At 37.6% G+C, this 12,511-nt stretch overlaps 1 protein-coding gene across 1 annotated transcript in view; it reads left to right on the top strand.

The window, feature by feature from the left end:
* Positions 1-12,511, top strand: part of DPP6 (dipeptidyl peptidase like 6) — a 993,205-nt gene that overhangs the window by 755,414 nt on the left and 225,280 nt on the right. Inside the window, exon 8 of the mRNA XM_044677974.1 lies at positions 767-887. Coding sequence (XP_044533909.1) covers positions 767-887 — 121 coding nt within the window. The remainder of the gene's footprint in view (positions 1-766; positions 888-12,511) is intronic.

Here is a 12,511-nt window from a genome sequence, read left to right as displayed (position 1 = left end):
ATGGAAAATTCATGCCTGAGCAGAAGCTTGTATGTCTAAATGACAACAATTTGACTGCTAGGTTGTGCATAGAATATTGGATTTGGAGTCACAAATTCCTGAATTCAAATCCAGAAATCATTTACTCCAACCTCTTCACTTCCTGAAGGGGGAAACTAAGGACCCAGGACAGGAAGTAATTTACTCCTTGGTCATCAAACTAATTAATGACATACCAAGGACAATAACTTGGACTTTCTGAGTTTGAGTCCACTTTAAAAATCAAAGATATTCAATTCAGCAAACTTTTTAAAATTGCTTCTTTGTGCAAGACTCTATACTTGCTGATGTATATACAAAAATGGAAAATAACACATATTGCCTTCTAAAAGCTTATAAAGTAATAAGAATATTGTTACCCAATTATTATACAATATTATGCAGACTAATAAGAAAGAAATTATAGGTTGATAGTGTATGTAAGTAAGATTAGACCGACTCTATAGGGTGACAAGAATTCCTAGACTATAAATGGCTATTGCAGTTGTTTCATTCAGCATTACTAGCCAAAATGGATCACTTCATCACCACTTGAGTCACCATACAATGATTGTTAATAATCATCATTAGAGGAAAAAAATCCCAAGTAGCCCTCAAAACCCGGGACTAAAATATGTACATTACTTAACACAAGACCTAAGAGCAGTATTTCTGATTGCTGTAAAAAGTAGTCCACAATTTTGTGAGGGGCTCCCTGGTTAATTACATTTTTTTCTTTCCAAATTAGATATTTATCTTTGAGAATAACATCTACTACTGTGCACACGTGGGGAAACAAGCAATCCGGGTGGTCTCTACAGGGAAAGAAGGTGTCATTTACAATGGTCTCAGTGACTGGCTATATGAAGGTAAGACATCCCGACTCAGATAAAAAGTGAGGCTTTTTTATACATTTGAGTTTGAGCATAGATGAAACTGCCAATTCTCAATTGAAAGGTGAATACTAGAATTTTGAGGAGCTTTAAGCTGTCATTTCTATATTGGAATGGGGTCCACTTGCCTGATATGCACCAGTGGGTAAGCAATGTCAAACCTGACCAGCTGTATTTTCCAGTACTCATTTTTCCTTGGAAATATTTTAATGAATGGACTTATTTTATTAGATCTTGATGCCTAGCAGCACTCATTATTGCAAATGTAGGCATGTCTCCAATTCGATAAAGGTTTAATTTGTCCAGAGTACTATGAGTTATGAAGGGAAAAGAGGGAGGAAAAAAACTTTGATGAAGAAAATACCTGAGCGATTTACTCTTCTAAGTACTCGTTCCTTGCTGGATATTTTCTGCTAGCAAATACATTTGAGCTCCATTTGTAATAGGTGTGATTGGCAGACATGTATATAGTACTATTGCATAACTACATACTTGTTAGTTAAGTTTTCTTTTTTTAAACACTTGTAATCAATCACTATGCCTCACTAGATGTTGAAAAATGCTCATTTAAGAATGTCATTGAAAAAAGCCCAATTCATATTACTTTTTCCCTCCTGGGTATATGGGTCAAGTATGCTTATTACCAATGACATTTTATTGATAAATAGCGTAAGTTCCTTTCCAGCTCTGTGCCTGGAACCAGATGGTGATGAAAATGTTCATATTGGTAGTAAAGTTCCAAGGAAAAACTCAGAGGATGCTAAGAGTAGTATCAAGTCAATGTGCTTGTTATCATTTTTATTGGATTAAGTGTCAGTTTGATTCATCTAATGGGCTATTTACCAAGTTGTTATTTGTGCAGAACACCATCCTGGGCATTGGGAGAGATGCAAATGATATTAGACATGATCCCTGACTTCACAAAGCTTCTAGTCTAATCAGAAGATAGAACTGAGACATTGAAAAAGAACTGAGGTACAGAACTGATAGATTGTTTAGAGTGATACAGGGTAAAGTTTGAAGAATTTTTCATGCTGAACTTCTATAAGCCACTGGCTTTTAGCATTTTAAATACCGTTTAAAGGTATAGAGAAGTGATTTCATGAAACTCTTCAGAACCTGGCACCCTTTGTGGCATTCCAGCCTTCTTCCCACACTCTCTAGGATTTAGTGACACTGGCCTGCTTGTAGCTCTTGAAACATGATGATATATTTGCCCAAGTTCTCCTCCATGTCTGCAATACTCTACCCTCTCACTTCACCTTTCATGGTTTTTGTGACTTCCTTCAAGATTCAGCTGAAGTCCCACCTTCTGCAGGAATCCTTTCCCAGTTCTCCCAGTTAATGATGCCTTTCTCTTAGATTACCTTCCATCTACTCTTTCACATATCTTGGGTGGACCTAGTCATTTAGATGTTAGTCTCCCCCTTTAAAACATAAGTTCCTCAAGGACAGGAACTATTTTTGCCTTTCATTTACATTGGTGACTGCCATATACTAACTGCTTAATAAAATCTGATTGTTTGACTGACTTCTATCTGAAGTCTGGTGATAAATTGACTTTTTAACAAATATGCCAGAATTTATTCATCCAAATTTACTCTTCTTTCCAAGCAATCACTTGGGCATCAATATAGACACAATCATGTTGCATTGCTTTCCTAAAGTTCCTTTAATGGGTCACTGACATGGATAAGATCATAGATTTAGAAGCCAAAAGGGAATTTAGAGGTCATCAGATCCTAGCCCATCATTTAACAAGTGTAGAAATAGATATCCAGAAAAGTTAAGTAGCAAAGATTAGCATCAAATACCTAAGCCATATGACTACAGAGTCATTTGCTTTGTACTATGGACCCCATATAATAAGAAATTTTTAAAAAATGCTTTCTTAGTCACATTTCTCATGACATTTTCCCCAAATTTCTTTTTGGCATTTATTTCATCCTCCTTTGTTCAAAGGGAGGGGTTGGCTGAATAAAGGAATCAAATTGTGCCATGCTACTAAAAGTAACTAACTAGAATCTATGTTTTGATACTAATGCCAGGTGAGAAGATATCTCAACCGAATCAGAAAATCAGAGACGTGAACCAAAGTGTGAGCATCGCTTAGTTAAAGGTTCCTCAGGAAATCTGTTCACACTGGCAGACTGGTTTGGTCATCTCACTTAGTATTTTTATAAAACCAGAAAGACAGTTTAGAATTGGAGATTCAAGCATTGGTAGCCTAAGACATAAGCCTCTACCTAAGTTCTTAAAAAGAAATCACTTGGGGGTGAAGAAAAAGGGAATGCTTGGCTTTTGGCCTCCACTTTCCCCCACCTTCTGTCTTAGAAGACCCTGTCCAGAACAGGACCTTGTGAACTTGAAAGTTCAGAGACTTTGGGTCTGTCTCATTCTTGCAAAATCCCCAGAATCTCATTGGTTGGCAGCAATGTCTTCATTGAGAGCCAAAGATAAACCAGGTGTGATGAGGGAGGGCAGATTCAAGGAGCCACAGCAGAAAGGTTCCATGGTACCTAGAAAGAAAGTCATGACTATCCCCATGAATGAGATAAAAGGACTTCTGGAAACCAGAAACTATGCATTATTACATTGCCATATGTATTCTTTAAACTTGAGTTCACTTTCCCCTCTACTCTGGGAGCCTCTTCAATTACAGGAAAGTATTAAAACAGACTTTTGATGACTATTTTGTACCAACTGGATCACCTTATTTGATACTCTTTCTAAAAGCTGATTATGTCTGGCTTACTAATCAATAGGTACTGATAATCATGGAAGTATACCAGTAGGGCTGGTGAATGATAGTACTAAAAAAAAAATCTCCCTTACTCCTGAAGATTACCCCTAGATCCTTAGAAGCATTCCCCTGAATAGCCAGCCTTCTGATGCAAACGAAGGTTTGAAAGAGTAACTCCAAAATATACCCTATACTTATATCATAGTTATCTGTGCATACTTCTCTCATCCCATTCCCCTGACCATCCTTTTTCTTTTCTTTTTAAACACTTAAGTTCCATCTTAAAATCAATCTTAAGTATCCTTTACAAGGCAGAAAAAAAGGTAAGGACTAGGCAAAAGGGGTTAAGTGACTTACCCAGAGCCATATAGCTAGGAAGTGTCTGAGACCAGATTTGAACTCAGGACCTCAAGTCTCTAGGTCTGGCACTCTGTCCACTGAGCCACCCAGTTATCCCCAAACTATTATCTATTACCTTCAAGATTTCCTTGGAAGGAAGATTTGTCTTCAATCAGTCTGTCAGGAAAGAATCCTGTGAACCAGAATCTTGGATGTTATCCTTTTGGGTGGTAAAAACCATTCCACCAGAGAAGATAAGAGGGAATATAGATAGGTAGGTAGTGTGTAAAACCCACCAATTCCTAGATTACCCATCTAAAGGACACTCCAAGGATTTAGTTACAGTGTCCTCAATTCTTTCTAGGATTAATCTACTTATTGCTTTTTTAAAAATCCATAAGAAGGAGATTTAAAATGGATTTTTAAGGCTCTTTCAGATATAATATAAAAGTTCATTACCATTCAAGTTAAGACTTCACTTTGTTTAGTCTGTTGAAAGGAAACTTTTCTTTGAGGTTTTTACACTGAATTGTTGACTTGATAATCTAACCTCCACCCACCCCCCCCATCCCCAATTTAAATCAATCAGAGCTGGTGTAGCAGCTTAATCTACTTAGTGTTTTTCCCTGGAAGTTTATAGATTGATACATAAATTATTATACCATTGGAGCCTCAGGGAATCATGCTGTGGTGTTGGTTTTTATAATAGGAAGATAAGCATTCAAGACATATTCTTCTGAAGCTTAACCTTTTCAATTCTGGGCCCTTCCATTTAAACACTTGCAGAAGTAGGATAAGAAAGTAAAGATCCTCAAAGCTATTACAGACAGATAGGGGCTTCATGAAAGTATATTGCAAAGTATACTGCTAGATTATTGATTTATTTTGAAAACAAGAGTTTAAAGCAGGGCCAGCCTTAGCCCAGAGCAAGAGCTAGAGGAGTCAACATTGAAGGGTCAGAGTTGGAGGAATGCAGGAAGATATCTAGGTGGACCACTTAAGGAGATTTGAGCTACCTCAGGGCATCTCTGGTCCAAGTTCACTCCACATACAAGACCCTTCTCAAATTAACTCTAGGAAAAATAGTCACAGCTCAAAAATACCTGTATACTCCACGTTTAAGAAATATTGGGTATAGAAGAGCATAGGGTATCACAGAAGATTTTTTTGAAGGATCAAGAAGACCTGAGTTTAAATGTGGCCTCAGATACTTTCTAACTGTGTGACCCTGGGCAAGTCATATGATCTCTATCTCCTCAGTTTCCTGAACTGTAAAACAGGGGAAATGATAGAACCTACTTCACAGAATTGTGGGGATCAAATGAAATAATATTTGCAAAGTACGTAGCACAGTGCCAGAGGCATATAGTAGATATTTAATAAATGTTTCTCCCCCACCTCTTTATAAGGTTTTTAGTTTTAATAAACTCAGAAACAAAAGTACACAAGCTTCCAAAAATCAACATTTGAAGAATAATTAATTTTTAATTTCTATAATTATTGTTATTTCTTATTAAAACTCAATATATTATCTTTACATTCTCACTGCATGTATCCATTAGGTAATTGTATGCAGAGTCACAATACTGTCTTATTCCAGCCTAAGTAATTTAGTGAAACTTTCAGAGGCCAGAGTCAGGCTCTATGAAGATCTTAACATTCTAGAAACTTGGCCTAAACCTAATAAGATGGATTTTAATGGAGATAAATATACTCTTATACTTTGGTCACCAAACAATCACCTTCACTGGTGCAAGATGGAAGAATCATGGTAAGACTATATCATTCTGGAAAAGGACTGAGTGTTGGGGAGAATTATGTGGGCTAAAAGTTTAATATGAATCAACCATGATATATATTTTTTAAAAGCCAAATAAGCCATTTTGGGCTAAATTAATAGAATCATTGGTTTAGAAATAATTGAGTGATGATATTCCTATTACCCTGCTACTTCCCTGTTCAGTCAACATTGTGGGTGTTATGTGTGGGTCTTTTCTTAAGACATTCATAAACTGGAAAGTATTCAAAGGAGGGCACCCCAAATGGTAAAAAAGGCTGAAGTTGGGTCTGTGCCATATAAGGAGCACTTGAAAGCACTAGAAAGGATTAGCCTAGACAGGACTTAGGATAGAAATGATGTCTGATTTCAAGTATCTGAAGAACTTTGAGGTGGAAAAAGGATTAGGCTAATTCTATTTAGCCTTAAAGGAAAAAACTAGGAACACAGCTACATATTCAAAGAATCAGATTTCCCCTTTATTTCTGGAAAATTATAATGATTTCATTGTTGTTGTTGTTGTTGTTGTTGTTGTTGTTGTTGAGTTGTTTCAATCATGTCTGACTCTCCATGACCACATTTGAGGTTTCAAAGATACTGGAGTGGTTTGTGACTTCCTTCTTCATATCATTTTACAGATGGGGAAACTGAGGCAAACAAGGCTAAGTGGTTTTCCTAGAGTTTTACAAGCTAGTAAATGTCTGATGTTCGATTTGAACTTGAGTCTTCCTGACTCCAGGCTTGGCATTGTATCCACTGGGCACCTAGCTGCCCATCTATAATGATTAGAGCTGTTTAAAAGTTATAATCCCATCATTGTAGATACTTAATCAGAGGCCATCTGACCACTTCTCAAGTATGTTATGATGGAAATTCTTCCTCAGATATCGATTAGAATAGTCGCTGAGGTCCTTCTCAACTCAAAAACTCAGTGATTTTGTGAAGTGTTTGAATCTTTTCTTTTAAAAGTTCGTGATAGTAATCTATTGCATTTTTGTATTTTTTTAAAAATGAGAAATTTGGCTGATGATAATAAGTAGCCTCTGTGACAATGAAGGTTGAGAAAGTGACTGAACAGAACAGTATATGTTTCCAGATGACCTTTATTTGGGTTGTTATTGAGTAGCTGCAAATAGGGATTTTTCTAAACTAACAATGTAAGCAAATAAAAGAGAAATAATATTTTTTAATTCAAATGGAGAAAGAAGCACTGAGTGTGGAGAGAAAATACATTGGCCTTAGAGTCTGGAAACCTGGATTCACTACTCCCAAACTGCAAAGAGAGAGGGCTGAGTAAGAGAACAAGGACCCCAGTTATGTTAGGCACTATGCTAAGCATTTTTTATTTTTCTAAATTTTTTTCAATTTAACATTTAATAATTTTTATTTTTAGAAAAGTTAACATGGTTACATGATTCATGCTCTTACTTTCCCCTTCGCCCCCTGACCTTCCTCCCCCCCACATAGCCGATGCACATTTCCACTGGTTTTAACATGTATCATTGATCAAGACCTATTTCCAAATTGTTGATAGTATTTTTTAAATCTTACCTTGTTTAATCCTCACAACAACCCTAGGAGGTCAGTGCTCTTAAAACCCTTAACTTACAGATGAGAAAACTGAGACAAAAAGGTTAAGTGACTTGCCCAGAGTCATACAGCATTGTCTAGATTTGAACTTAAGTCTTCCATTCTCAAGACCACCCTAGCTGCCTTACATGGCCTTGAGCAAGTTACTGAAAACCTCCCTGCATCTCTTTCCTCCCCTGTAAAAAATGAGGAAGTTGAACTAGATGATCTCTGAAGTCCTGTTTGGTTTTTCAATTCTATGGTGACAACATACACATGTTCATCACCTACATATTTTAAACATTATTTTGGAGAACAATGCAGTGATTTTGAATGCTTCAGCTTGCTAGAGGAAAATTTATTTAAAATATGAAGCATAAATTCAAAGGATCTTTAGGTAATCCAAATGATCCTCAAAAAAAACATTTTAAAATTTAAAGAATGCAAACACAGTACAGATTAGATGTTTATTCTTGTTAGTATATTGTGCCCACATTAAATGTCTGATAGAGTTGTGTTTGTATGCTATATGTCTAGGCCAAAGTACTTTTGAATACCTTGTAAAATCAAGGACTGCAGAGCATTTATGTCCTTTATAAGACTTAAAGTATGATATTGCTCTTTTAAATTTTTCTCCAGGGCTAGAGTTATTGGGTCTTTTTTTTTTAAATAAAATGTTATTGGCCATATGTATTATTTCTTTGATGCCAAGTTCTTAGCCAGGAATACAACCTCTGATCAAAACATTGTTCTTGTGCAAAAATAAGAATCACTTTATAGTCACCTGTTTTATCAGACAATAGCCAGGAATTCATTGTGGTTTGAAAAAAATGGGGACACACTGCCTCTACTTAAATTCAGCAATATTATGGGTTAATCAGGATTTCATAGGCTGCTCTAGGAACCCTGATAACATAGATTCTCTGGAAAATTGCATTTCATATTCCAAACAACCCTGCAATGAATCACTTCAGGAAACCTGACCTGTTTTCAAACTGGACACAGAGGATCCCATTTGGGTGTCCATTTTGACTTTGGCCATTTGCTAATAGGACCTACAATCCTCTTACTTTACACTGACACCTGGTGGGTAGAAAAAAATGATTTGCCTGGAGCACCAAAGATCTTGTAACTGCAAATGATACCACAAGATCTTTTATAGAAATAAGTGGGTTTTAAAAAAATAATATTCAACTTCATCTCTGATTTCCAAAAGAGGATTTGAAAGTGAATGTAATGATGAAAGTATCTATAATTCAATCAGTGTCTGGCAAAGCTTCAATGGGACAGATTGGCTGCTTCTTGGAGGTGTGGTGCTGTGGAGTATCTTCAGAATCAAATAGCAATCATTTCAAGCAGTGTGCTTAATGCTTTCTGTATTTAATGTAACTGAAATGAGAGTTTTACCTGCCTAGCCTGGACTCCAATCCCATAAAGTATTAATGACCTTGACTTGGATCATATGTAAATTTTACCTTGTAGACAGACATGAAGTAAGAATACTTTCTAAAATGCTCAGCAGGGAGCAGTTTGATATTAACAAAGAGATTGATGAGATGGCCAAATAGGTTCCATCCATCTTTTATGCTTTTTCTCATTTGGAAAGATAATACTTTGAGTCCTGAAAATGTCTATGCAGATCTGTCTCTATTGGGGCTATAATTTAACACCAGAATCCTACATGCCGGACACACGTGGCAAAATGGAGCATGTACATCTAAAACCCAGACTTTAAAGTCCTCTCTAATCTGGTCCTGTCTTACAGAGTTAAACATATTCACAGCTCCCCTAAATGTATTTTCTCCTCTTGTCGAGCCAATCTCTTCAGTCTCCTCTTCTCATGACAAGTTCATTTCCACTTCAGTGCCTTTGCAGGTGTTATTTACCTCCACATTTTCAAATCTTCCCCATTCTAGAAGGGTCAGATGAAGTCCTGTCTCCTCCATGTAGTTCTCCATCAATCTTTCATTCTCCATAGATCTCCAAGTCTTCTATATTTTATAGCATTTACTGGATGTACCTCACAGTTTAGTACCCAATCATTCTTGAGGGCAAGGTCCTCAGTCTATCTCAGGTCCTCCCTCTTTCAATTTAATCTATGTACAAGATAGTACTTGCTGAGAGAGCTTTGGATGCCAGATCATGCCTCCAGGTGATGCATTCAGGAGTTCTCAGTCAGCCTTTTGAAGCTACTGTAAGCTTCACCTTTCTACTTTATCTCCTTCTTCTTTGCTACCCACATTACTTGGGATACAGTAGAAAGGGAAGAGGGTAAGGTTGAAATCAATGCATAAACATTTGAGTTTCAGTAAAGTTTCTTTTCAGGGCTTGAGGGGCAGGGAGTGCTAGTGGTGTCAGAAACAACCTTTTTGCTTCTGAGATCCAGCGTTAAAGAGATCTAGCCTAGAAGCCAGTTAAAATATCGTACCATAAATCACATTTATATAGGCTAACATGAATTTCCTTGTATAAATGTTCAACTTTGGATCTATATTCCAGGTAGAGGTAGGACCTCATTCTGATGTAACCAACTGTAGAGGAAGTTGCTAATGTACTTTCCTTAATACTATCATCATCAGGGTTCAGTCACCCATGGGACACGCTAAGGAAGAATCACAGGGAGAATTCAGATGAGGAGCCAGTCAGTAGAATTCTCTTGTATTGGGCAACAGACCAGCATCTGCAGATACAATCCTACAATTAAATATGGCTTCAAGAGGCAAAGGGGCTACTAGTAGGCAATAGGTGGAGGTTCAGCTAATTCAGGACCTTGTTATGGGGTCCTAGAACTCAGGACTCTAGATTGCAAAGACTTTGAGGGTAAACTTAAATCATAATAATGCAATCCAAAAAATTGGACCACTTTGCATCCATCAATTATCACTTTCTCTTATGCATTTATAAGCTTAAAAATTAACATACATTAACTCCAAGTATTATATTTTATAAAATTTATTAATAATAACTTGAAGTAAAGGAAAATAAAAAGCTAGAGTAAAGAGGGAGCTAACCCACCCACGGTCACAAGAGAAGAGAGCGGAGTTACACACCACTTATTTACCAAATGTGAGGACTCAAAGTGGACAAAGGGGAAAGGATTCTGGGAGATGAAGTCCAATGGTACAAAATTCTATTTACACATTCAGTATTGTGTTGGATCATGTGGAGGTTATCTCATGGAAGATTCCTGGCAATGCTAGGAGGCAGCATGAGCTAGTAGAAGGAGCCCTGATTGGGAGTTATGGTTTCATGGTTCAATATTGACATGTATCTAAATGGGATTAGGGAGGTGAACAAAATGCTCCTTAAGGTAACCAGATGTGAAGCAGCTGAGTGTTACTGTAGGTAAAGTGCTAGACCCAGAATCAGAAACCTGTGTTCAAGTCTAGTATCAAACACTGGTTGAATCCCTTAACTGCTGCCTGCCTCAGTTTCTTCAGCTATAAAATGGGGATTATGAGAGCACCTACCTCCCAAGTTTGTTATGAAAATCAAATGATATATTTATCAATCATTTAGAACACACCCTACACAAAGATGCTTAATAAATGTTTGTTTCTTTGTTTCCTCCCTCCCTGCATCCCTTCCTTTCTCCCTTCTTTCCTTCCTTTCTTCCTTCATTCCTTCTTTCTAATAAAACAATTGTTTTAAACCCTTACTTTCTGTCTTATAATCAATTATAAGAATCAGTTCCAAAGCAGAATAGTAAGGGCTAGGCAATTGGAGTTAAGTGGCTTGCCCAGGGTCATACAGCTAGGAAGTATCTAAGGTCCATTTGAACTCAGGATTTCCCATCTTCAGGTCTGGTGCTCTATCCACTGAGAATCCCACTGCTCACAAACCATTTTTTTTTTAAATATCCTGATGCTATTGGGAGTTTTCTTGGCAAAGTTCCTGGAGTGTTTTGCCTTTTCTTTCTCCAGCTCATTTTGCAGTTGAGAAAACTGAGTCAGAGTTGAGTGACTTACCCAGGGTCACACAGCTAGTAAGTGTCCTAGACTAGATTTAAACTCAGATCTTCCTAACACCAGGCCAAGTGTTGGATCCACTGCACCAGCCAGCTGCCCATACAATTACATTTCTAAATACCATGACTCATGACCATCTTGGGGCTAAGTTCCTTATTTCTATTTCCACTGCCTGAATATGAGGTCCCACATTTTGGCAGACATGATCCATTAAGTGGAGGTTAAGTGACATTATTTATGAAGGTTAGAAGGCCAAATGATCAGAGAGCCAAGCAGATTCTTAGAAGCAGCTACATGTTCAGTCCAGTTTGCCTTGATGGTTATGGCTAGTAGGAGGCAACTGAATAGGGCTCTACTGCCAACATACAACAGCATGGGAGATATTTTTTTTCAACCTTAAAAGGTTGACCTATATACATGGCAATATACAGCTACTGAAAACTCCACAGTGTGTCAAGCCTAGCAATGAGAACATAAAAGACATAATCCTGGCTGGTTGAGTGTTTATCTTCCCCAAGAGATAGCCTGGAAAGAGTTCTCCTGGCTTTTAATCTTTCCTTTAATTCTGTTCCTCTCTCATTGTTTTCCTGCCACATTCTTTACCTCCTTACTAATTGCCCCTGCTGGTTGTTTTGGCATTTAATTAATGTTACATTTTATTGCATTTGTACCCTGGGGGACATTCAAGCAGAGGGCTGCATTTTAAAAGTACCCAATAAACATTTCCTCTTAGTCATCATCTGGGCATTGCACAGACTTTCAAAGTTTTCTCCATCTCCTCTTTGTTCTTTTTGACCCTTAAGATCATCCACCTGAAGTGGAGATAAGAAGACACTACAGACCAAAGACAACACCATATTTTGCTTTTTTAAAAAAAGGCTCCTTGTTGCTCCACACAGCAGAGGGGAGAGGGAGCATGGCTCCCCTTTATATAGGGCTTTACAATTTACAAAGCACTTTGCTATCAATGGCTCTGTAAGACAGAAAGGATAGACAGATGCAGTTGAGGGATATAGTGTGCCAGGAGGACTAGCACTTCTGATGCAAGGGCTTGCTGAGCTCTTTTCAGGGATGCTTTCTTCCTTTGGTGTCCATCCTGCCCCCCTGCTCCTCCCTTTGTTTCTAAGAAGCCCTATGGAACATGCACAGTGGCTACACTCCAGTTGGTACATAGGCTAAACAGGTTGAGGGTAACCTACAAATC

The sequence above is a fragment of the Gracilinanus agilis genome, chromosome 5, assembly GCF_016433145.1.
Source record: "Gracilinanus agilis isolate LMUSP501 chromosome 5, AgileGrace, whole genome shotgun sequence".
NCBI lineage: Eukaryota > Metazoa > Chordata > Mammalia > Didelphimorphia > Didelphidae > Gracilinanus > Gracilinanus agilis.
Note: the sequence above shows the minus strand (reverse complement) of the source record. Positions and strands in the feature narration are given on the sequence as shown.